At 46.0% G+C, this 25,630-nt stretch overlaps 1 protein-coding gene across 13 annotated transcripts in view; it reads right to left on the minus strand.

Moving 5' to 3' along the window:
* Positions 1 to 11,385: 11,385 nt before the first annotated feature.
* DGKG (diacylglycerol kinase gamma) overlaps positions 11,386 to 25,630 on the minus strand; it is a 300,941-nt gene continuing 286,696 nt past the window's right edge. For 9 of the 13 annotated variants that reach the window (XM_053308427.1, XM_053308435.1, XM_053308426.1 and 6 more), the window contains 3 exons: positions 21,464 to 21,779; positions 20,789 to 20,916; positions 11,386 to 11,753 (listed from right to left, as the gene is read on the minus strand). In XM_053308427.1, coding sequence (XP_053164402.1) covers positions 21,681 to 21,779 — 99 coding nt within the window. In that variant the 3' untranslated portion in view covers positions 11,386 to 11,753; positions 20,789 to 20,916; positions 21,464 to 21,680. The remainder of the gene's footprint in view (positions 11,754 to 20,788; positions 20,917 to 21,463; positions 21,780 to 25,630) is intronic. The other 4 variants (XM_053308434.1, XM_053308433.1, XM_053308429.1 and 1 more) reach the window with 4 other exon arrangements.

The raw sequence follows: 25,630 nt of genomic DNA on the forward strand, positions 1-25,630 counted from the left end.
CAACAGTTCATTTCCACACAGTGGTCATTTCACTAGCTGTTTATAAAGCCTTGCAAATCCTCATTCAGTTTACATTTTTAACTGTTCTGATGCATTTGCACATGGATGTAAATTGTTTGGCTGATATCAGCAGAGCTAGACTGTAGCAAAAGGTTGGATTTGGGCCAGTTCTAACTCATGCTCTGGTGTCAGCTGCTGCTTCAGAGAGACATGCTGGCTAAAGGAGGAAGCCGAGCAGCTTGTTGCCAGGTTTCGCCTTCTTAGGGAACTCCTTTCCCCCCCTTCTTAGCTTTGACTGAACTCTTTCCCTAGGTTAATTAAAGAGTACTGATCCCCCGCCCCCCGCTCCGGCATCAAACAATGAGAATTCCATTTGAAATGGCATCAGGCATTCTAGAGAGGCAGGGTTCTTCCTTTTAGGTCAATCATAAAAACAATAGCCGTGGGCGTAGCATCCATTGGACAAGGGGGGGGACAAACGGGCCCAGAGGGTCAGCGGGCCCAGAAGGCTTTCGCGCCAGGCGCTGGAGCCCTGAAGCTGGGGCACACTCACGGTGGGGAGAAGTGTGCTGGGGCATCCTTTCTCCTCCCCTGTGCTTCCTCCTCCCAGTGGACCGCCCCTTGCCGCCCTCGCTGCTGCTCGGCCCCCTGAACCATGCAGGGAGCCGCTGGAGGAAGAGCTGCCTGGCCCCGATCTGCCACCCGATCTGCCACCCAGTGGAGGAGGGCGGCGGTGACTCTGCGCCTTGCTCCGTGCAGTCAAGACAGCGCTACTGCTTGTGGCAGTAGCTGCAGGAACAGGGCCAGAAACGGCAGCTGCAGCAACGGCCCTGAGCAGAAGGTGAGTCCAAACAGGGAGGGGAGGGCTTGGGTGGGTTAGGTTGGTTGCCCTGCCCCTTGCATCTGACATCAGGTGCAGGGGGTGTGGCTTGGGGTGCTGTGGTGCACGCGATGGAAGCCCCCTACTGGCACTTTGTCCCCCGGCCCCCGGGAAGCTCACTACACCCTGAAGTTAAATGGTCGCAAACTTTCAGGGTTAACATGCCACACAATGGAGTGAGTTCCATCACTCTACATGATCTTTTCACTCAGTGTAGACTCCATGACAACATTGCAGATCTAGTGATAAATCAGGTGAGGAGAGGCGTTTTCTTATGATGGTTTGTGCTGGGAATGTTCCATATATGGTTTTATTATGGGTGTGTAGATATTAGGGATGTGCATGGTACCAGTTCGGCACTCCTTTTTTCTGGTTTGAAATGCCAGCGTTTGAGCTGGTTCAGAGGCCAGGCGGTTTACTTTAAGGAGGAGGGAGGGTGCCTCTCACCTGCCCATTCCTGCCCAGCTTCTCCCCCCACTTGCCAGAGCTCTCCCCAAAAGCATGCGTCAACCATATGTGTGGTGACACTGAACCGTGCTGGAAGGAGGAAGGCTGCAGCCCTGTGCCCCTGCCTTTTGGGAGAGCACCAGTGGGGGGAAAGCAGTGGGACAGGGATGGGCAGGTAAGAGGCACCCTCCCTGCCCCTTAAAGTAACCCCCCCACCCTCCCGGGAGTGCACGGAACCTGTTCCGTTCATATCTCTACTGGATATGCAGAAGCAATATATGCCTGTACAACTTGTGACTCACCAAGCTAAAGCCAGCCTACTCTAGCCATGTATTATGGTATGCTAGGTTCATGACAACTGTTGGTAGATCACAATCTGCCTTCTGCCATCCCTGCTATGTACTGTCCCAAGGTTAGCTGAAGTTGGCAGTAGCAAAATGTGGTGCTAGAGCCTAGAGTTCGATCAGGGCTGCTCAACCGGCCTTGCTGGAGCTTTCCCAGACAGCAGGCTTTACTGTGAGTTTGAAGTTGCCCCCCCACAACTTTTCTTGGCTTTTCACTTAGGGCAAAGTGGGCAGCGCACTCCCAAAATATCAATGCCACCACCATTTTTGATAACTTACTGCCTCCCTGTGTGTGGCTGCCTTCTGCACTTCCCTGCCTGCAGCTTACGGGTCCAGCAATGTTTACACAGAATGGGCACCCGTAGCAGGCTCCTATTGAAAAGGGTGAACAGTGTTCCCCACTTCAGTTAAATATTAATCAGGCGGCAGCCAATGAAAAGGCCTGCCTTTGTTTTCATAAAGCGGGCAGAGCTTGAAACAACCTTGAAATGACAAGATAGGAGGCATTAAGTGGATTGACTACTCTATCAGCCAATCAGAGTGGCCAGAGGGGAGGGCTTTCTATTTTGAGAGAGGCAAGACAAAAAGAGCAGGAGATCGCCATTTTGTTTAGCACTGCAGTTCCTCCTGCATTGTGTGAGGAATGGACTTGAAAATAAGATGTTCGGTTCAGCAAAGAAACAAACTCCATTGTTAATATAGGACTGGACAACATTTGAGTGGTGGTGGTGGTGAGTATATTTGTTGTACCCTTGAAATTTGTCTCCCTGTCTGCCTTGAATGAATGTGCTTCAACTTGTTTGTATTTGAGAGTTTTTCTTATGTTCAGAAACCAAGCTACCCCTCAAGGCAGTTGTGTTTGCAATATGTTCCTAAAGTAAATATCAATTGCATGAATCCTTTTCAAAAGCTCCTTCAAAATGAATAATTTCCATCTACTTAAAATGGTAGGTGGCTAGCTTTGCTTTGTAGTTTTTATAACTGCAAATACAGCATTTAACATTGAGCAACTGTTGGTCTTGAGGATTCCTACTTTTCCTAATTAATTTGTAGTACATCTTTCAGCCAGTTAGCCCAAATTTGATAGTTCCCTTCTGAAGACTAGAGGAATGTTTTCCCACTTTGAGTTGCATATTGTTCTCTCCTGCCTCCTTAACTGTTCTGTTTATTCAGTTATCATTAAGGTCTTCTGCATTTGCATTAAAAAGGGACAACTCACCTATTTTGTCTACCTCCCACAGTAGATCTCAAATTGATGGAAGCTTGTTAAAGAGAGATGGAGAGTAATTTGGCTAGTGAATGAGAAGGGTTATGTGGTGGGTTGTGCTACAGTGATCATATTCCAAAAGCAAGTGGACCACACATTTAAACTAGTTTGAAACAGCTTTCATCATTTTGGGCTTCCCCACCCTTCAAAAAAACACTATGGGAACTGCAATTTTGTGCAAATGTTGAGAAGCCTTTATTAGAACCCTTTCATCAAAGAACTGCAGCTCCCAGCGCCTGGGTGGTGAGGGACCATGGTGATTAAGCAGGTTTGAATCTGGCTTAAAACGTGTAGTGTAAACATGCCCTTAAGAGTTGGGCAAACTGCACCTGTGGAACATTGGTTTTTTTTAATCAAAGACCTTAAAGGTACTGGCAATCCTCTTCTTTTTGGAACAGTACTCCTTCCCCAATTTGTGCAAATAATGTATTTGTGTGTTTTGCCCTTAGACTTTTATTTTATTGCAGGAGCTGGTTTTTATTATGAAGGGCATGTTGCTAATATACAGTATGTTGGAAATAAACATACCTAATAAGGTCATTAGTGTCCCATCTCAACTTGTTCCCAAGGTTCCTACAAGACCCAAAAGCAACCTTCCAGGGAGCTGCTGGGAAGAGAGGTGGGGGAGTTTTTTGGCATCCACTTCTATATGCCCAAGCCACTTAATGGCATAGTGGGGAAGTGACTTGCATAGGCAGTAAGAGGTTGCTGGTTTGAATCCCTGCTGCTTTGTTTCCCAGACTATGGGAAACTCCTATATCGGGCAGTAGTGATATAGGAAGATGCTGGAAGGCATCATCTCATACTGCATGGGAGAAGGCAATGGAAATCCCTTGCTGTATTCTATCAAAGAAAACCACATGGCTCTGTGGTTGCCAGGAGTCGACACCGACTCAATGGCACATATTTACTTTTACTTTCTTTATGTCCACAGGAGTTAGTGTGTTGTGGATTTTCTTTTTTGCGCCACCCACTTTGGCTCTGCCCACTTGCCTGGCGCCCACCCAATCGCAGGAGTCACCAGCCGCCACTGCTCCCAACTGATGCAAAAAATGGATTTTTTAAAATCCTGATATAAATTGGGCTACATTCTAACGTGCAATGAAAAACCTGAATTGTGTGTGAAGTGCTCCCCGATAGCTCACAGGGACTTTGGGGTCAATTTGGCCGATATGTGAACATACACCTCCATTCTGGAGGAGATGCGATCTAAAGGTCGAGTGTGAAAAACATCCTGCAGATGTTGGCCTACAACTCCCATAATCCTTGGCTATTGGCCACTCTGGGTGGGAATTATGGGAGTTATAGTCCAAAAACAGCTGGGGGGTGGGCAAAGTTGAGCAGGCCTGAATTAGATGGAGCATCTTCAGATGGTCACAGAGAACTATGGGCAGATATGGCCTATGCCAGCTTTTCCTGCCATAGAGGCTGGGATGAGAACACTCTAGGGTAGGAAGAGATAGTTTTTAAGCTTGTTCCCCTGTAGACGGGGATCCTGGTATCTAGTGTGCCCCCCCCCCCCGCCACCAAAGTGGCTGCAGGTACTGTAGAAGACAATCTGTATGATGTGTTGAAAATGCAAATTATATGCCAAGGGAACAAAATACTTCAGCTGGAATAAACCATGTAAATTAACAATATTTTCATTTACATGGTTTATTCCATATTAGCTGATCTGGCGCAGAGCATCTGCGCCCCTAGTTCTCCCTGTCTCTCCTCCCCATCTTCATTTCCCCCCTCCCTTCAGCCCCAGTCCGTTCTCTGCCCCTGCTTCAGCTCCAGTCCATTCTCCTCCTCCCAGCCCGCTTTCCTTCCGCGCCTGCTAGCTGCGCTTTCCCTGCCCTGCCTGCCGGCCAGACGGCACCACCATTTTCTCCCCCCTCCCTGGTACTATCCAGGCAGCTGCCACGCATGGGGATTAGTGACAGGTAAGCCTTAATGAGAATGAGAATGAACAATGTTTTCATACACTGATCTTGTTTAGTTAGCATAAGAGTATTTCGGAGCTTCCAAGAATTGGGTTGGGGTGAAGAAATGGGATGACATAAGGTTGTGGAAAGAAGGAAAAGCATTCAGATTTTGGATTAGAGGGCCAGAGTAGGAATGGAGGTAGGGGAAGGAGCAAGGAAAGATAGCCATGGAAGAGGGACAAAAAGTTGTGAGCACCAGCCCAGAGAGTTCCTTGTACAACTGCTAAGATCAGAGTAGGGTGTGGACTACCCAGATTTCCATCACTGTGAGAACCCACACATTCCCCTCTAGCCCAGCTACCCAGCTTTTGTACCCAGCGTAGTAACGAAGGTGGAGGAGAGCTGAGCAGCACTCTCCTGCCCCCACACTGGTCGTGGGAACCAACATGGTGCTCCGCCTCCTACCCAGGCTACTGGCACATGGCACGCCCTCACCTCTCTGGCAACCACGGAGAGTTGCACCTGGAACAGTCACTGTCAATGGACATGCTAGCCTTCAAATCACATTCTATGCTCCTGAAGACTGTGTCCACCTCCTGCTTCTTTGTGAGCAGCTGCTGACTCCATCAAGCTTTTCCAGTCTGTTGGCAGGGAAGGGGATGCTGAGAATGCATCCCGGCCCTTGGAGGAACTTCCATGGAGGGACAGGACTTGAAGCTGCTGATTTTAGCAGTGGAGTGGACCCATCGCCAGCCATGATTGTGTGCCAGTGGGGCTTGCAGAGATGATGAATTGTGTGCTGTTTAAAGCCTAACAGCTCACCTGAGCTCCTACTCACCACAAAATGGGTGTGAGAATGGGCCTTCTAACTATGGTTGCCAACTTTTGTTTTAAAAATGTTATGATGCCTTGGTCTGAGTATCCATGAGCATGTGCAGTTCCCTTCCATCCCACCCACCCCCACTGGGGCAAATTGCTTTGGGGATGTGTAATGTGTCTGTCCTTTCTGAAGGCTTTGTCCAGAGTCTAATTAGTAGACATGCTGTGGAATCTAGTTCTTTTTTGTTCCTTGCCCATTGCATGCTGGTGTAGGGGATTGTGGAGGCTACATGGTCATGATGTTGGCTGAGATGCAACCTAGAGTAGGAATACAGACAGTCCCTTGACTGAGGAAGAGAGGTTTGTGCTCTGGGTTATCTGCATGGCAATGACAGGAAACAAACCCACATGTATGCAGTCTCTCTGAATGACTTAGGAACATAGGAAACTGCCATTTACCAAGTCAGACCTTTGGTCCCAGCTCAGTATCATCTACGCCAGGGATTCTCAACGTTGGGCCCCCAGATGTTATTGAACTTCAACTCCCATAATCCCCAGCCCCAGTGGCCTTTGGTTGGGGAATCCCTGATCTATACCTACTGGCAGCAGTTCTCCAAGGTTTTAGGCAGGAGTCTTTCCCAGCCCTACCTGGAGATACCAGGGATTGAACCTGGGACCTTCTGCATGCAGAGCAGATGCTCCACCACTGAGCTACGGATGGTCCTAACCTCCGTCATGCCTTCTAAAATGGCACCAGTCACTTTCATGCTTCATTTGTTAAGAACAGATTGCCGTATGTACATGTACAGTACCCTGCGATTGCGGCCACCCCTTGGGACTCTGTAATGCGGATGCCTATGGCGTGACACCCCACACTTGCACACTGATGGCACAAGTCGTTGTGCTGGACTTTTAACCCACCCATTATGGCAGTGTTTCTTAACCTTGGGCCCCCAGATGTTGTTGGACTACAACTCCCAGAATCCTCAGCTGCAATGGCTTTTGCTTGGGGATTATGGGAGTTGTAGTCCAACAACATCTGGGGGCCCAAGGTTAAGAAACACTGCATTATGGCTATGGGCCAAGAGGATTAAATTCTGCCTGGGCCTCTCACATTCTGATCTGTCAGAGGAATTTTCAGGCTACAAAATTCTTCACAAGGTACACGAGTCCACACGTGCAGAGGGCTCTTGGGACCATAGACAAGCTTGTGTAAACCCATCTTATTGGCTAGGTAGACGGTCTGAAGTCATCCTTTCCCTTTCATGTTGCCCCCCCCCTTCTGCTGGAACTTTGCAAATCCAGTCTGCTGGAGAGAGGGGCGAGAAAATTTGACTATATATAGCTCCTTCTCAAAAAAAATCATAGGCTCTAAATTTAACACAATACCTTTCACATGGCGCTTTTGCTTTGGTATTGCTGACACGTGAGCTCGCCTGCTGCTGCTGCCTTTTATTTTTGTTCTCCCGGGGGGAAGGCACTGATTATTTTTAAATCAGAAGCTTTGATTTGTACAGGCTACAATGACATAAATCAGCCTTTTCAAGAGGAACTGTTCCTAAAAACATTAAGGAAAAGTGTAAGGGGGATGTGCCTTGCCCAAGGGGACTTAGGAACCTAGGAAGCTGCCTTATACAGAGTCAGGCCATTGGTCCATCTGGCTCACTATTGTCTACACAGACTGGCAGTGACTTCTTCCAAGGTTGTAGGCAGGAGTCTCTCCCAGCCAGGGAGGGAACGTGGGACCTTCTGCATGCCAGTATGCAGGTGCTCTTCCCAGAGCAGCCCCATCACCTGAGGGGAATATCTTATAGTGCTCACACGTCTCCCATTCAAATGCAAACCAGGGCAGACCCTGCTTTGCAAAGGGGATAATTCATGCTTGCTACCACAAGACCAGCTCTCCTCCCGTGACCAGATTTTCTCCCTTCTACCACTGGGCTCCCTTGGCCTTTTCTTTGGATTGCAGCTCCACCCAGAACACAAAGAGAATGTAACACAGACTACTCTTGAGGCTCTTGACAATCCAGATGGGGTTTGAAGTTTTCCCTTTTACAGTAACAATTGCTTCATGTCTTTGTCATCCTTGGAGAAGGGCCATGTACACGAGGAAGCCTCAGGAGAGGAAAGGCAAGATGCTTCATATCCAGAGTTTGTTATTTATGGGGCAAACTACAAGCCAGTTAACTCATAACAGTTCACTGGTAGATAGCTAGCATGGGGTAGTCATAGAGTGTTGGACTAGGGCTGGGGAGACTTGGGTTCAAATCCCCACTCAGCCACGAAACTCACTGGGTGGCCTCGGATCTGTCACTAATTCTCAGCCTAAGTGATCTCACAGGGTTGTTGAAGACATGAGAGAGAGGAAGAATCAGACACGCTGCTCTGAGCTGCTTGGAAGAAGGGTGAGATAGAAAGATCATTATCATCATCATCATCATATTGATGATGATGGAAGCATATGCAAACTTGGGGGCTAGAACGCATGCTTTCTGTGCACAGCTGCCCATGTGAGAGCACATCAGGGCTACCAGTTAGAGCAGCTCCTGTTTAGCTGTAGTTGAGCAAGGGGAAACAGGTGTGTGCCCCTGGGCCCTTGAGGGAGGGTGACCTACCTGCTGGCTGGGAAAGAGCTCACTCTTTGCTCTTCCCTTCCATCTCCCAGTCTTATTGGCAAGCTGCTGGCTCGTGATCGGAGTGTGGAGAGTGTGTGTGATATTCTTTGCACAGGAGTGAAAGAATCGGCATGCTGAGAATGTTTTGTTTTTTCACCATGTCCGTATAGCTTGTCGGCAGCAAAGTCATGAGATACGGGGGGGTGGGGAGAGGAAGATGGCAGGGGGCCCAGGGGCCTGTGTCGCTTCTTGTCCTTGTGCCTTTCCTCCTGACCCTGAACAGTGAGGGGTTCTCGGGTACCGGAGTGGCTCCACTCCCCCAAGTTGGCTATGGGCTCTCCGCAACAGGAAGGGCTACCAAGGCTTCTGATTCAATTGGTTTGTCTGGACAATGCTAGTATTTCCTGATGCTGGCATATTACTTGATGGCTGCCCACAACTCAGCTCTGACACAAAGACTGGCTCTTGGGGAAAATGTGTCTCTCTATATTGAAAATATATGCTGCCCAGTGTGTTCTCCATGATGACAATAAGACAGTTGTACCAAAAAAGCATAAATCTGTACCTAGGGCTAGATTGCATTACTGGAAGGACCAAAGCAGGGCAGTCATCATTTTGGGTGCTGACAGACAGCACCCAAGCATCATTTCTCTGGGCCCAGTACACACTGGTAACGAGGGAACCCCTCATCTCACACCGAATCCCTTGTCTGTTTTAGAAAAACTGGAGGAATTTTTGGTGCCCTTTAGCTTCTTCCAGTTCCCAGATTGATAGTTGGCCTGTTCAGGAGATGCTTTGCACCTGGAATTCCATCAGGGGAGAGGGGAAAGCTGGAGGACAGCTGGTCTTGTGGTAGCAAGCATGACTAGTCCTCCTTGCTAAGCAGGGTCTGCCCTGGTTGCATTTGAATGGCAGCACTGTATGTGAGACCTTGGGGATAGGGCCACTCTGGGAAGAGCACCTGCATGCTTACATTCAGAAGGATCCAAGTTTCCTCCATGGCATCTCCAAGATAGGGCTGAGAGAGACTCCTGCCTGCAACCTTGAAGAAGCCGCTGCCAGTCCATGTAGACAATAGTGAGCCAGATGGACCAATGGTCTGGCTTGGTACATGGCAGCTGCCTATGTTTCCTCTCCTCGTCACTGAGTGAACTGGGAGATCCTACATTTATTTCCATGTGGACTATCTGCAAGAGAGGACCTGGTCCTACACACAAACAAGGACATCTCTCACCCTTGATGTTGGTGTACTTTGACAAAACAAAAAGTAGACCACATGCCTGAAGGATGGCAGAAGGGGCCAAACAGATGGCTGAGTCAGTGTTTGATAAGCTGGCATACATGTCTGTTTCATTTGTGAAGCTGGGCTCATCCTGCAGTTGCGAGATGTGCTGTAAACTCTTTTCTTTTACATCTTTGCCAGTTACCTACTAGGTAATCCTAAAAATGGTTGCCTTTTAAAACCGATGAACTGGAGCAATGAACTTGATGATAGGAACAAAGCACAACAGATTTGCACCCCAACCCTAAGCACAGTGGCTGACATGATGTGCAGCCTCCTGCCTCTGTAATGCTCCATCCTGGGGTTGCTGTGGACTCAGAAGGAGCCCCCACACTGTTCTACAACAGTGGGTGTGCAAGCAGCGCCACTGCAGTTCCTCCCATTTGTGGCAGTGGGGACAGGGCAGCAGTGCTGCTTGTAAAACTGCTATTTCAGAACAGTGGGAGAGCAGTTTTTGAGTCTGCAGCAGCATGGCGGCATCATCTCAGTCATTACATGGAGATCAATGGGACTTCCCTGGCCATCCTGTGTGTCACATCATGGTGTTCAGGGCCTGCTTTTATCACTCTTTGTGTTGATCTTCCTATGGCTGTTTCCCACTGTGCTAGCTAGGGGAACACCATGACATTGAGATTTGCAATAGTTAAAGTGTTGCAAAGTGCAGCGGAATTAGGCAGTGGTTTGAAACCGTGAGTGCAGCGGCTTTGATGCAGTTTTCTATGCAATGTGACAGGGTTTTGGCCATCCATATTGCCTGCCACTGCAGCGAATTTTCCAGGCAGGAGGTGTCCATATTCCACCTGGATCACATTTACTGCCCCCTCCTCCATTTCCAATCAATAGGGCCATGGAGCGGGTGGGGAACTGCTGATGCAACAAACTCTTTAAAAAAAACATTTCTCGGTGCTTTTGTGCAAAGGTGCAGCAACCTTCTCCTTTGCGCAAGCTGAAGCACCAAACATGTGGAGCATGAGACCAATGGGATCAAAACACAAGGACGAAAGTGGAAATGAAACGGAGCAGAATACATTAGATATATGTTGGGTTTTTTAAAATTGGCTTTACATATCAAATTCCAGAGACAAAATGTGACTGAAACCTAGGGCCAAAGGCAGAAATGAAGAACCGAGAGGTGACAATATATTAAGAAAAATATATTGTCTGGCTTTACATATCAACATATCCTTGATCTGCTGAATAAGCCAGCAAATCCACAGTGTGAATGTGTAAAAAATGGTCTTAATGAAAAACATGAGTGATTGTAATCAAAAGCTGAAAGCAGATGAGAAACAACTTGCACCCTTGCACTGTTGTGGGTTGCATCCTTGCACAAGAACTCGCATTGAAAAATTAAAAAAAATAATTTTACATGAGCGGCAACATTATTTCAGGAACGGGCAGAAAGGGGCTATGAAAATCAACAAATCCAAGTGAAGCATCTAGACTGCACTGTGCTGCAAGGCATCAAACACGGGGCCAGCCTTCATACAACAGAAAAGCACAGCACTTTCCTGCAACAGTTTTATGATGTTATAGGGCCAAAATGCATTAATAAAACCCGAATCAAGTCATTGGAAATATGGATGGCACCTTGTGACAGTGCAGCGATCACTATGTCCCATCATGAGAAATGCGGAGGGGCGCTTAATGGACACGCTGAGAAACTGTTGCAGCGTGTAATCTGGAAAATGCCCATGACAAACAATGCTCAGTTCCAGTGCATGAGACAGGAACACTCCAGGAGTTTTGTACACTGAAAAATGTCATAGAAATGGCTGCTAAGTATGGCTGTAGACAATTCAAAGACATTCCAGAATCAGCCACTGCTTCATTATCATTTTATTTGATGTAAAATCACATCATTTAGGATTTACATATAAACATGAGCTACATTACGAATTCACACAATTCCATGCAGAGAACCACAAAAAGATCCATGGGAAAGAAGGAAGAGCAGTCCATGCCCAAGAGGATATACAGTACATGTCATGGTGGGGAACAGGGTTAGTCTGCTGTCTGTATTCACACAAAACACTAAGAGGGAAGTGTGCATTCAGTACAGCCTAATGGAAAGATGCTCGTTTGGCCTGTTTATATATCTGGTTCTCTCTCTCTCTCTGGTTGCTCGGAGAGTCCCTTAAGACTTCGATCGTGAGGTGTTCGTGACGAGCAGTTCAGTCCAGTAGCTTCTGCAATAGAGACAGGTTTTGTGCACACCCGGTTTGCAATCTGGAGTTTTGCTTGTGTTTAGGATTACTCATATGCTGGGCACATATTGTGGGACTGTTGGTTTGTTTCTTGGGAAGAAAGTTTCTGAGCATGAATCCAACTAGGACAGCAAAACCTCTCCACTAGGTAGTGAGAATGACAGAATCACAGGCGGAGGAATCTCTAGTTTGTATTGGATTGAACCGCAAGGATATGATTCCAGAATAAAAGCACTGTGGGTGATGGGTGTTTAGCACTAGGAGGGGTTCCTGTGAATTCAGCAGTTGGGGAGTAACACAAATAGCTAATTCACTCAGCCACACACTTGATGACATCAGAGGGACTGCCTCAGTATTTTATACATGTTGGACTGGTTCATACATGCATGCATATCAGTTGGTTTCTCATCTCTGGATTATCCCACACTTGATGACTCTCAGTTAAACATGTGAAATGCCTCCACTGGAAAAACATTGAGTTTGAGCCAATACTGGATTAAGTGAAAGTTCTGTCCATAGTGATTAATCTGTAGTGGCTCATGCCCCATTCACACATGCAACTACCAGTTGAAGCAACACGTGAGGAGTGATTAACATGGATGTGCCAACCAGCCCTTAGTCTGTATATAATGCGAACATAGGAAAGAACTGCATTCTTGTAGCACAGCATTAACCAAGAAGTGATACCCTAGAAGCCACCGGGATGTATTGAGTTATTTCATGCAGAAGCAGGGCTTAAAGGTTTAGCATTGCTACTCAGCAGCTCTAAGGGGTGCACTGCTGGCATTTTACTACAGGATGACGAGGCCTAAGGGAGCTGCTTACTAAATTGACAAGAGATCAAGAGCCTGGCACATTTCCACATTACATGAGACAGGGAGCATGATAAAGAAAGGGATAATTTAGTAGGAGTCTCCATTTTGGGTGGCCACTTGTCAAGCTAAATCCCCCAGAATTTATCAGGGTAATATACCAACATGCACAGCGCACTAGGGAACAAGAAGGCTAGAGATGAAAGGCACTGGGCAGAGAAACTGTGCTGGAAAATTGGAGATGTGCAGAAAGAACAGGCAAGGAGAAAGAAGGATTAAATAGGTAAAGAGAGAGAATGGGAGCAAGGAATGTAGATACAGGATTCCTGTGAGTCCTTGGAACTATAACCACAAAGTTATTTTTTTAAAATCTCCTTTACTTGCCATATTCTGTGAAAGATTCCATCTGTAGCCCCCAGATTCCTTGGCCCAAGCCTGTGCTGATGTAAATTCAGGAAAGATGACAACCAAGCGGCACACATTCACATCAGCAGAGCGCATGGCTTGCTTTCTTTAAAGCGCCGGGTCCACAAAGTGCCAGCCACGTGAAATAAAATACATTGGGAATCTCACTGGAGAAAGCAATGCAGCTTCCCCCTCTGAATGGCTTAGAGGAGCTCCACATAAATTGGGCACCGACTGTATGCGCAAGGCATTTGCAGCATTCACAAATAAACGGTGCTTTGTCTGGCTGTCGGCCTGTATACTCTGCCTGAGTTGGAGATCAAGCTGGGCTAATGAGTCATCACCTGGAATAAAAATCCCACAGCTGGAATTCAGATCTGCTGCTCTCTTGATAATGCAAAAGCAAAACCAGGCATCTGCTTCTTCTCCCTGAGCCACCTCAGCCCTGCAGCGTGAGCAGGAAGGGGTGGCCGTCTTTCTGTCTGGCAGGGTAGGCTCTTGTGCCTTTAACAACAGCTATCGGAGAGGCAAACACTGAAGAGGTACAGTCCTTTACAGCTGGTATAGGTAGCCTTCAGTTCCGGATCAAATTTGCTTTGCATCTAGAACCCTAAGCCCACAAACTAGCCATATGCAACATGGTGGCTCAGCTGCTGGAATGAATGGCCTACTGTCCCCCATGAGACATATACAGGGATGACCAGTATAAACAAGTACAAATCTACAACTGAGTTACAAATTGGGGACGGTAACAGCCTAATTTAAAAAAAGAAAGCCTTTCTGATGTCATTGTTAAATCTTTGGGAGTCAGAAATCCTTGTCAGCATACTGCAGTTTGACCAGTGATCTGTCAATAGAGCCACCTTCTGGCTTCCCCTGTTCTACAGCATTTAGATGCAGTAATTGAAGCAGCAACTGATTCCTACAAGGAGAGGGCCAGTCATAAACAGAATTGCTAGTTGACAGCCTGCCTGGATCACTCATGAGTATTCAGATTGAAATTAATGGCCAGGTTAGTAATGACTAATTTACCTCATTAATTTCAATGGGACTACTCATGAGTACTGTAGTCTGGATGCTAGCCACTGTTTTTACACAGGTAGTTTCCTGTTTGTTGTCACAGTTTCAGACAATTCATAGTTCTAGTTTAAAAAAAATGGGGTGGGGGGGGGCCTTTCAAACTTTCTTATACCAAAACTTATGAGCTCATGAATGATGATTCAATATATTAAATTTCATTCTGTGAGGCAATAAATAAATAAGGGATTGGAACAAATTCATCAGTGTATGAATGGTGTATTAAGCAAAGAAAGCCTAGGTTGCTCTCTATTAAGGCTGCAATTCCTATGCACATTCAGAAAGGAGCAAGTCCCATTGGGTACATGTGTATAGGATCAAGCTGCAATATATTCGTCAGGATCAGATCCCAGGAGGAGATTTGGTAACATATTTAGAATTTCTTGGCAGGTTGGCATATTTTGGAGCATGCATACAATTTGAAATCACCAGCTACTCATCCACAAATGGAATTGTTTGAATAATTCTGCTTGCAGATGAAAAATATCTTTAAAAATCTAAATAAGAGAATGAGCAGGGTTGAGGTTGCACAAGATACTCATTTTTGATCATACTAAAATTGGTGTGGTCTCATGAATTGACTGCTCCAAGCCCTGGTTAGCTGTGGATTCACTTGCCTTACCTTTCATCTTCCGTTTCCTATCTAGGGCTGTTGTGGGGATGACTGGATTCTGGAATATGCTTTGAAATTGTTCACCAAAATGGTCCTGCCAATTGATATGCTCTGAATATTTGATGCTACTCTCTAATTATTCTGTTATCCCACTTAACCCAATTACATAGTTTTGCTCTCTTACATTTTGTATTGTTCATTTGTGCTTATGTCATGTGCTTGCTGTCTGCTGATGCTCACTACACTAAAATGCCTTGAGAGATTTGCACCAGTCAAAGAGCATGCTACCAGGTAGAGCCTTCAGTTGGCCAAGTTATACTTGGCACTAGATGGAAGGCAAAGAATAATTTAATTTTTTTGAGCTGTTCTGATGCTCTGGAGGCAGATCGCCTGTCCAAGAGTCTGTCATTCACTGAATGTCTGCCTTCAGCTTTCCCCCCTCCCTATCTGTCAAGAGTGGATTATTGCAGGACAAATCATGTTTCTTCATTTCTACTTCAGCAGTATTTTCCTAGCCTTTTAGATATTTGACAATATTCTTTTAGTTTGTCTTCCAGACCTTTTTCTGGGCTTGTCTTCTATTCTGAAGTAGACAAAACCTAAATGTTTACTTGCAATTAAGTCCCACTGAAACTGAGTAAACATATAGGGTCAGGTTGTCACTTATTTGGGAATAAATTCCATTGGTTTCAGTGGGCTTCAGTTAGATATATCACTGCTCAACCAACAAGTGATCAATTGCCTAACAAAATAATTAATTTCCCTTAATGGGAATCAGTTAGAATAAGTTACTCTACTGGAGCAGAATAAGTTACTCTACTGGAAAACTTAATTTCAATAGGACTACTCAGGAGTGACTTATTCTGGATGCTGCTCATTGTTAATAAGTGGGAAAACTCCTGAAAGCTGGACATTACAATTAGGTTTTATGTTCTAAAACCCACACATTAACAAGGATCCTACCTGAATAATTGTCAAGTGGATTTCATTTAGCATCTTCAGAGTACCATCTTGCTAGTCTGGAGAGAGATTTTATTTCCTCTTCTTACCTGATTTCCTTTGACTCTTGTTGACTGGTTTTAAAATATGATTTCAAATCAGCTCCTTTCCTTACTAGAATCTGTCCCAGTTTCAGGCCTGATCCTCTCAGTGCCTTTAGTTACCCTGAGTCCTTTCTGTGCTTTTGCTGACTTGAAGCTCAGCTACTTCTACTTCTCTCACAGACTGGATAAAGATTTTTGAGCATTTCTAATCTGTATAGATTCTATAGATAACTTCCTCTGTGATTGTTCTCCTGCTCCATTTTAATGAAGGGTCACTTATGGTTTTCCAGAATTCTTTCACATCCCAGTAAGGCAAATTTAGATATAATTAAACCAAAGCAATTTAACCAATTACAGTGTAACATAACCAACATGATATTTAGTTATTAAGTAAGCTGATACAGTGTAACATAACCAACATGATATTTAGTTATTCAGTAAGCCAGTTTACTAGTCCTAAATCAAAGCATCAGGCTCATCTACTCCCTAAACTTTAAGTTTTATGCCAGTTCAATTGTTATGGCTTCCCTCACAGTATCCAGGTAATTGTAAATTTGGTGAGGATGCTTAGAATTCTGTAAGAGATTACTAGCCCCCCTTATAGAACCACAGTTTCCTATGTTTTGTGAGGAGAGGGACTAACCAGTAAACCAATAAAAGAGGCTACACACACACACACACACACACGTGCAAAACCAGGCTAAGGGAGCCCAGCCTGGTTTTGCACGCACGTGTGAACTACTGGCAAACCCACCTAAATAGCCACCCCAGAAAATGAGGTTAAGGGAGTGAATGCTCCCTTAACTTCATTTTGTGAATTGTGTGGCAGCCACAGCTGCTTGCAGTCGGGGCTGCCACACTGCGAGGAGCCTGGGGAGGGGAGGGGGGATCCCTATGGCATACTGTATAATGTGGTAGTTCTGGGCGCCGAGACAACACATCCTGGCCCCCTGACCCTCCCTGCTGCCTGGCCACGTGGGTAATCATCTGGGCATGCGGGGTGCGCACCCAGCAATGCAAGTGGGATTGTCTGCAGGGGAGGTAGGTATAACCCACCTTTCCCACAGCCCCCTCTGGAGCCCTTCTCACTGGTCATGAGGAGAAGCTCTAAGTCTACCGGGTAGATATGCCCTCAGAGAGAGGCAAAAGTCAATTTTTCACTATACAGGATCCTGGACCATTGGCTCTAGTTTTCACCATTAATATATTTTCATCTGTCAAAAATAAAATGTATAATGATCTGCTCCTTTGAAATATCTAGTGCCCAAAACTTTTCTGCCTTTTTGAGGCTCTACACACGACCAGTGTGTAGAGCCTGCAGGGTGTCTGCGGGGAGCAGGGTGTCCCTGCTCGGCCCTCCACATGATTACCAGCTCCATCATGGAGCCAGTAGAGGTGCTGGGGATCGGGGCCCGCCTGGCCCCTGAAAGTCCCAGGATGCCCTGCGCAGACCCCTGAGGCCAGGGGGCTTCTGGGTCTCCTTGTGAGTCGCCACACTGCAGATCCGTGCTGTAGTGACTCATGACTGCCAAAACTGGGTTAGCGGAGCACTCGCTCCGCTAATCTCCTTTAAAGGAGGCGGCGGGGACCTACTGAGGTTGGCTGCCGGGAGCTGCACGGCAACCATGGCAGCACACAACCACGGGAAAGTAGGCTCGGCTTTCTTAGCCTGCTTTCCCACGGTTGTGAGAATCGCTTCTTTGCTTTCTCACCAGATTTATAAACTGGGTTAGTAAGGTTGCATAATTCCTGTTATTCTGTTTTTCTACTTGGCAACTCATAAATCGGAGCTTCTGACATTTGGGTTCTGGAGAAATTCTTTCTATTTGTTTATTTATTTATTTATTCATTCATTCATTCAATTTCTATACTGCCCTTCCAAAAATGACTCAAGGCGGTTTACACAAAGAAATAATAAATAAATAAGATGGATCCCTGCCCCCAAAGGGCTCACAGTCTAAAAAGAAACATCAGATAGACACCAGCAACAGTCACTGGAGGTACTGTGCTGGGAGTGGATAGGGCCAGTTACTCTCCCCCTGCTAAATAAAAGAGAATCACCACTATAACAGGTGCCTCTTTGCCCAGTTAGCAGGGGTGAATGGCCTTTACTGAGGCTATTCAGACAATCAAAAGATGAGGCTGTTCTCATGAGCAGTCAAACCCAGGCTCAAGCAGCTAAGCCTGGAACTGGTTGCCTGTGAGAGCTGTTGGGATCTCAATAGATCCAAGTGGTGCTAAACCCAGCTTTGCAGCCTGGCTTTTAGCCCAGGTTAAGGGTGCAAATACTCGTTTAACCTGGCTCCAAAGATTGCGTGTCAGTATGAGCTGCTTGCAGCTCGTGTTGACACAGAGATAGGCTCCTGGACCGCCCGTCTCCTGGGGGAATCCCCCAGTACACTGTGCTTGGCCTGCGGTGCACCGTGGGATTAACGGAGGCCCGGACAGAGTTGCGGCCTCTGTTTACCAGAGTGGAGAGAAATCTGCGCTGCTCCCTGTAGCACTGGTTGTGTGTGCACATGGCCTGCGTGCTGCAGGGACTCAGCACGGTCACCTGGGGAAAAGTAGCTTGAACCCTGCCTCCCCACCGCTCCACATCTGCCTCTGTGCACGGTCCTGTGAACAGCCCCACTGTGTTCTACCCGGGTTTGGGAGCTGTGTGTGCTCCCAATTTTCGATTGTGTGGAAGCAAGGTAGGAGGAATACCTGGGTAGAAGTGACTGTGTGGGTACCTGGGTAGCTTTTCCTCCTACCTTGCTTCCACACAGTCACTTTTACTCAGGTCTTCCTCTTACCTTACTTCTACACAAGCAGAAATTGGGAGCACAAACAGCTCCCAAACCTGGGTAGAACACAGTTTTTGATCGTGGGAATGACCTCACTGTAACTCATTACATTAAACCAAACCAAACCAAAGAGTAAATCAAAAGAGAAAAGGGTACAAGATGTACTTGCATCATGGATGTTTTGGTCAGTCTGGTTAAGAACCAAAGTAGAAAAAGAAGCAAAAACACCAAAAAAAGAAAGAAAGGAAAAGAGGCAACAGTTTTTAGATGCAAAGATGTTTAGACACAGGTGAGCCGAAAAGGGAGGAAACGGATCTATGTGAAAGAGGGAAGAGAGCAAGCACGATAATCAGGCAAGCAGTCAAGGTGTTTCCTTCTGCCTCATGTAAAAATAATTAGCACATAGACACACAGTTTACTGAGTTTAAATATCCCCTCTGTAGAAAGACCCCACAGAGGCAATGGAGTTAAGTGGGGCTTATATTCTTGAGTTCTCTAGGCCATTATGTTCCCATTTGGGAAAATCTCCCAAAGAACTACCCTATACAGTCATTACAGTTCTACATTTTGCCTCTTGCAGAAGCATTGACTAATCTCACATACATACCGACAACCACCCAGGTGGGTCACAACTGAAACATTTCAGCAGGTTGGAGTTTGTGACTACAACAGAAGATGAGGCTGTTCTCATGCGCAGCCTAACCCAGTCTAGGCTGCGCATAAGAACTGCCAGGATTGGGCCCGATCCTGGCAGGGCAGTGCCGCCTAGCCCAGCTTTTTAGCCCAGCTTTTAGACTGGGTTAACGGCGCCAATGCGCCCGTTAGCCTGGGCTCCAGGGCCGTGTGTCTCCTCAGGCTTCATTTAGCCCATGGACACACACAGACAGGCACCTAGAGTGGCCATCTCCTGGGGGAATCCCCCAGTGCATCACACAGGACGTGGTACATTGTGGGCTACCCGGATGCATCATTCCGGCCTCTGGAGCTCCACAATGCCTAGTGCAGCAGAGGATCATCTGGAACCTGTGGTTTGCGCGCCCAGCAATGATACATGGATTGTCTGTGGGGCAGGTAAGCTTTGTGCAGCCTTACCCCTGCCAGTCATGTGAATGGCCCTGATAGCTAGGATGGCATAGTTACATTGTCATGGATGCTAAGGTCTCCACCAGACTGCCTCACTTGTTCGGAACTAGAAAGTACTACATTGACTGAGAACATCCTTATTCACGCTGTTAAATAAATAGGCATAATAGATAGAATTTGCCATTAGTTCTTTCCTGACTGACTTTTAAAGGATAAATTAGGCACTGCATTCTTTTGCCTGGAATATGTAGAGAAAAGCCTTCCTGTGGCCTTGGACCCAATGAGGAGACTTGGCTAACATGTCCTTACCTTCTCTGCTTAAAGATAAATGAGACACTTGTCAACATTGAGCAGCAATAAGACTGGCGCTAAAGCTACCAGAACAAAGTCTGGCAAAGCTATCTCTCAAATAAGAGGTGCACACAAGAACATTTTCTGCCCAAGACTGTTTTCCTTTGATGATGCAAGAAAGATCCTCTCTCACAGGTCTGTTTGTCAATGATCGGTCTGATTCCACCTCCCAACCTTTGATTCCACCTCCCAACCTCTCTTGAACAAAAACTGGTGATCATACCAAAATGACATGTGGATTACTATAACCTAAACCTAATATAGCATGTGATGACATTATTACTAATTTATTCGATTCGATTATCTGCCATATCAGTTGTCTTTTAACCAATTCAACACCTGACTGTTAGTTATAAGGCATTAAAAGAGCTAGAGAATGAAGGAACAGCAGGTAACCAGGTATTCATTTCACGTCATTTTCATCTCTTGTGTCTGTGAGCCATTTCCATTTTTTCTTTTTGTTGCTCCTCTGTTACCGAAACACATGCACAGGGGCAAAAAAGCTCCAGGTTGCTCTCTAACGGTATTCAGATGCCTACTACAGAATTGGCACTAAGTTCTGCATTAAATCCTTGCCGCATATTGTGACACATCCAATATTCAACTAACATTATTTGCCACTGGACTGAATCAGTCCCATGACAGAAGAGACTTTGGAGGAGCTCTTTCAGAAATGAAGGGAAAATGGAGAAATGTCATGTGTGTCAAATCTGGAGAAAAAACTCCCCCAAATGTGAAAAGAGAATACAAAAATATTAACAGAATGGTGAGGGCTACATCTAAGCTCAAATGATCCCCACATTTGTTGAGGTTGTCATCATATCAAACTGCAACTCATTAGTCGTACATTTAAAATACCCCTGAGTTTGCTTTCTGCTTCCAGAAAAGACTCCTGCCATTCCCTTTCAACTTCACTCTTGGCAACAACAGTTTTCTGCATCCATGAGCCTCTGCAATGGAACGCATAACCAGCCTCTGCATTAAGGGGAAAAGAAAAATACAACCCAGTTAGCAAAGGACGGTGCTGTTGCAAGAGCTGGGGAAATGATGTGCCCCCTCCTTTCCTTTCTCCTCTCTCCCCAGTGTTTTCTAAACTAAGAAAAAAATAAATAACATTTCTAATAATGTGTAGGATTTGGTGACCACAAGGGCAGTGCAGCAAGATGCCAAATGTCTTCTGACATACTATAAAAAAATAAATAAGTGAAGCTTCGTTTCTCGCCAAGTTGGATGTTTCAGCAGCAACTTCTGGGATTCTAAAGTGTCCGAATGAGTGGAAAGGCTCCTGCATCCCATCTGTAGGACTACGTCAGACATGCTGTTTCCATGCCTGTTTGTTTGCTTTCTGACAGGGCTGTGTAATTCATGGCTGTCCATAACAGAGTCCCAGCTTTCAGGAGAGTTTCCCCTCCTTGGACTGTGGCATTGTGGAAGGGAAAAATCCTCCTGAACCATCAATGTTAGTGTTATCCCTGCCAGTGATATTTAGAGAATGTGGCTATGTGTGCATGTATATACAAACCCACACCGCTATTTCAGTTCGACTGCCGAATGCCAACCCTGTTATTTTCCACTAAGAGTTCATAACGCTGCCTCCAGACTGATGTTTCCGAAGCAAAGTCAGAAGCCAGGAAATCTGAAGGAATGAAGGGTTCTTTTCCATAGGCTTTCTCTGTGTGATTGCCACTGGAATGAAGAATTGCTGTTTCTGAAGAGATTGTTCTTTGCTTGCCTGCAGTTTAATCTCGAGTTCGGTTTCTTCTCCTCAGGAAGAAGAAGCTGCTCTTTTGGGGAGGTCCCAGCAACATCGGCACTTGGCTTTTGTGGGTGATTTTAATCTGAAGGCAAAAGGAATGGGAACAATATCAGGATTAGAGAAGGTTTAGAATGGCTCTTTCCACACTATAGCAAGAGACTTAGGAGAGAGAAGGCACTTCTGCTACCAGAGATGTCATTAGGGTACTCTCCATATCAGTCTCCCTCATGCCTCCATATCGGCCAGGTTTTTGTGCTACAATAGCTGATAAAGCCCCTATCTGCACCTTTGAAATATCAAACAGGTGATCTTGTAGTTGTCATTTGATTGCAGAGCAGGAGAAGTGTCACCTGTCAAAATTCCCTCTTCTTCACAACTGCGGAAGGTAAGGTAGCCTTGTTCTTTATTGCATTTATCACGGCAACTCACAAGCAGACCCCCAACCGGGAGGCTAAAAAGCAGCCTCCCGGCTCAGGGGTCTCTCCAGCATGCTCTGCACACTTGTGCAGAGCATGATGGAACTCATCCACACTTGTGCAGAGCATGCAGCCCCCAAACTCCCAAGCCCCTGCCGGCTCCATGACGGAGCTGGCAGTCGTGTGGGCAGCCGATCTGGCCACCCAGGGAAGGGCTAATGATCATCTGCGGGGAGAGTGGGCTTAGCCCACTCTCCTCACAAACCCTCTGGAGGCAGGTTTCACCGATCATGAGACCCACCTCAGTGGCTGTGAGATAAGCTCCTTTCCCTCTAGGTCTAGGCTTAAAAGACACATCCTTTCAGAATGTCTACTTTGGCCTATGAGAGTTTTTCTGAATCCCAAGCTGATGAGACGCAATATGATACTTGCAAGCAACTCTAGTTCTCCTTTATTACAGACAACCAAGGACCAATTCTGATATTACAGAATCCATTTGCTTTTAATTTCAATAATGTGGATGCTCTAATGGAGGAAGCTTCCTCAGGGCCTGTGTGAGGGCAGGGAAGTAGGAGAGAACCACCCAGACCCCACATATCTAGGAGGTCCTAGCATGATCCTGACACCTTTGCAGGATCTGGGTCATTTGTTAGGACTCGCTTTTCCTTTCCTCCAGTGCCAGTGAAAAAATGGGCAGCATAAGGGATGATGGGCCAAGTAGTACCAACAAGATTTAAGCAAAACATGGTGTGACTAGATAAAAGAGTAAAAGATGAGAGTAAAAGATTCTTGCCCAGAAAATTGTGTGATGTCAGGCTGTCCTGTTACGCTCCTATCTGCCATCTCTGTTCCTACCACCACCCACAACTGTCCAAAGATCTGCTCCTTCAAATAACTCCTTCCTTTCTCTCTTGTCCCTTATACTTTGAACTGCCTCCCAGAACACCTTCTTGCCTCTCTTATTTGATGCCTTACTTCCTTCAGAGCCACATCTTAGGCTCAATTCCCATTGTAAATAAGGTTAGGCAGGTATAACTGAAACAGCCACATATGCTCCCCCTATTTATCCCTGCCTCCATCCCCCTCCACTTCTTCTGTTGTCTGTGCCAACATTTGGATTACAAACCCCTCAGGGCAGAGATATCTCTGCTCATTCCCTGTATAAAAGTGCCACGTAGAGCCACCTAACGGCACAGCAGGGAACTAACTTGCCTAGGGAGCAAGAGGTTGATGGTTCAAATCCCCACTGGTATGTTTCCCAGACTATGGGAAAGTTTCCCATAGTTTCCCAGACTATGGGAAACAACTATATCAGGCAGCAGCGATATAGGACGATGCTGACAGGCATCATTTCATACTGTGTGGAAGATGGCAATGGTAAACCTCTCCTGTATTCTACCAAAGACAACCTCAGGGCTCTGTGGTCACCAGGAGTGGACACCGACTCAATGGCACAACTTTACCTTTTATTGATGATGTTATATTACCACCACCACTACTACTACCTGTTTGGCCTATGGGTGCAATAAAATTAAACAAACAAACATACATACTGCTACTACTTCTCCCTCTTCTATTAATATTACTGTTACTACTAATAGTGAGGCACTGCTGCTGGTGGAAGTGGAGTACAGTCTTCTCTGGGATCTAATGTTTCTCTCAAGGCACCTTAGCTTCTTTCATGGTTACAGAATCTTTCAAATCAAGGGCACTTTTGCCAGTTTAACTGGGGCACGGGGGAGATTATTTGATTTTGCAAGGCTTCTGGTCACCGCATGTCCCATTAACAAAAAAAGGGGTAATGTTCATCTGAAGGGAGCCAAGCAGAGCCCCTGTTTAAGGTACACTCCTGGTAGACTGGCAGGAGATTATTATGCCTAATAAGTATGATGCAATTACAGTTCAATGACTGATTGCAGATTATTATTCCCACCCTAAAGAACCTTTTCCAACTATTACCTCCTCCAATGATATTTTAAAAATGTATGTGTGTGCCTGTATACAAACCTACACCACTCACTATTTCATATGGAACAGATTCCCAACTTGGCAATATTCCACTAATTATCCAGACTGTTGCCTCTAAGCTGCCATTTCCAAAACAGACACAGCAGCTAGGCAGATAGGAACATGCTGTTTACTTGCTGATATACATAGATGGTACATTCCAGGCCAGGAGGCTCTCTTTTCCTTGCTCCCATGAGTGAGAGGAGGAAGGTGTTTTCCTTTCTAGTGCTCAGTTGCTCCTGGTACAGCAGACGGATGGGCTCTCTCAGCTTAAAACAGCTGGCACCATCTGAATGCACGGAGAAGGAGACTTCCCCATCTCTCCACTGAAAACAAGACTATGTCCAAAATCTCCATGGAGCATGATGTGAAAGAGTAGTATTGCAGTTATAATGAACTCCTTCCTGATGACAATGCAGACCTTGGATCTCCACTCAGATAGTCAACACATTGGTTCACTCTCTCAAAAGGCTGACTGAGATTTCTGTTTCCTGGGCACTTTCCAGATTTGATCCTGCAACACGGTCACACAGTATCTTGGAAGTGTGCTTCCACACTTCCTGTGTTGTGACACTGCAGTCCCTACGCAGACAGCAGGGTGCCATTCACATTTCCAATGCCTTGTTTCGAATTTAATCACTGCAATATAGAGCTAGGACGTCATATATCAGGCATAAGAAAGTTGCTGTTTTTTTGGGTTGTTAGTTTCCACGAGACTGCTCCCCCTGCTGTTTACATTTCGAATGAGACTTGCCTGAATGAAGGCATTGTGCTGCTGTTGAGCAGCTAATCTGGAAAGCACCCTGATCTGCCTGATCCAAAAAGGCAAATTAAACCACTGCCACAAAAGGCTCTGCTCATAAGGAGTAAATTGCAAGGAAGGAAAAAAGGACTAGTATGTCTGTCTCGCTCTCTAAGGAAAGCGAGTTTATTAGAAGAATCCCTGTTGAATTAAATGAAGCACTGAGAAAGTCCAGTCATAGGCAGCAAAGGATCGGATAACGCCCGAGTCAATGACTCAGGTGGCAGGCTTCCCTGGTAGGCACAAAAAACATTTCTCATTTGGCTGATCATCTGTCACAAGGGTAGGGTCTTGAAGCAATGCAAAAGACGGGAACTCCTGTCCCAAATCATACAAAAAATGAAATGAAAAGAAACCAGATCCTCAGATATTCTCAGGTTCTCAGTGCCAGTGCTTTTAGAAATATGTTTACACACACACACCACCAGCAGGAAGTTTTTCATACCTGGCTTTTAGTTTGCATCTCCTCTGGAATGGAGGGGTATGTTCACATATTGGCCAAATTTATGCCAAAGTCCCTGCGAGCTATCAGGGAGCGCTTCAAACACAATTTGGGTTTTTTAATTGGGCATTAGAATGTAGCCCAATTTATATCTGGGGTGGCGAGGATCCACTTTTTGCATCGTTTTTGGGGGGCAGCTTCAAACTTGCAATAAAGCCTTACAGAAAACCCATGGTAAAGCCTGCTGTCTGGGAAAGCTCCAGGGC

The sequence above is a fragment of the Hemicordylus capensis genome, chromosome 3, assembly GCF_027244095.1.
Source record: "Hemicordylus capensis ecotype Gifberg chromosome 3, rHemCap1.1.pri, whole genome shotgun sequence".
NCBI classification, from domain to species: domain Eukaryota; kingdom Metazoa; phylum Chordata; class Lepidosauria; order Squamata; family Cordylidae; genus Hemicordylus; species Hemicordylus capensis.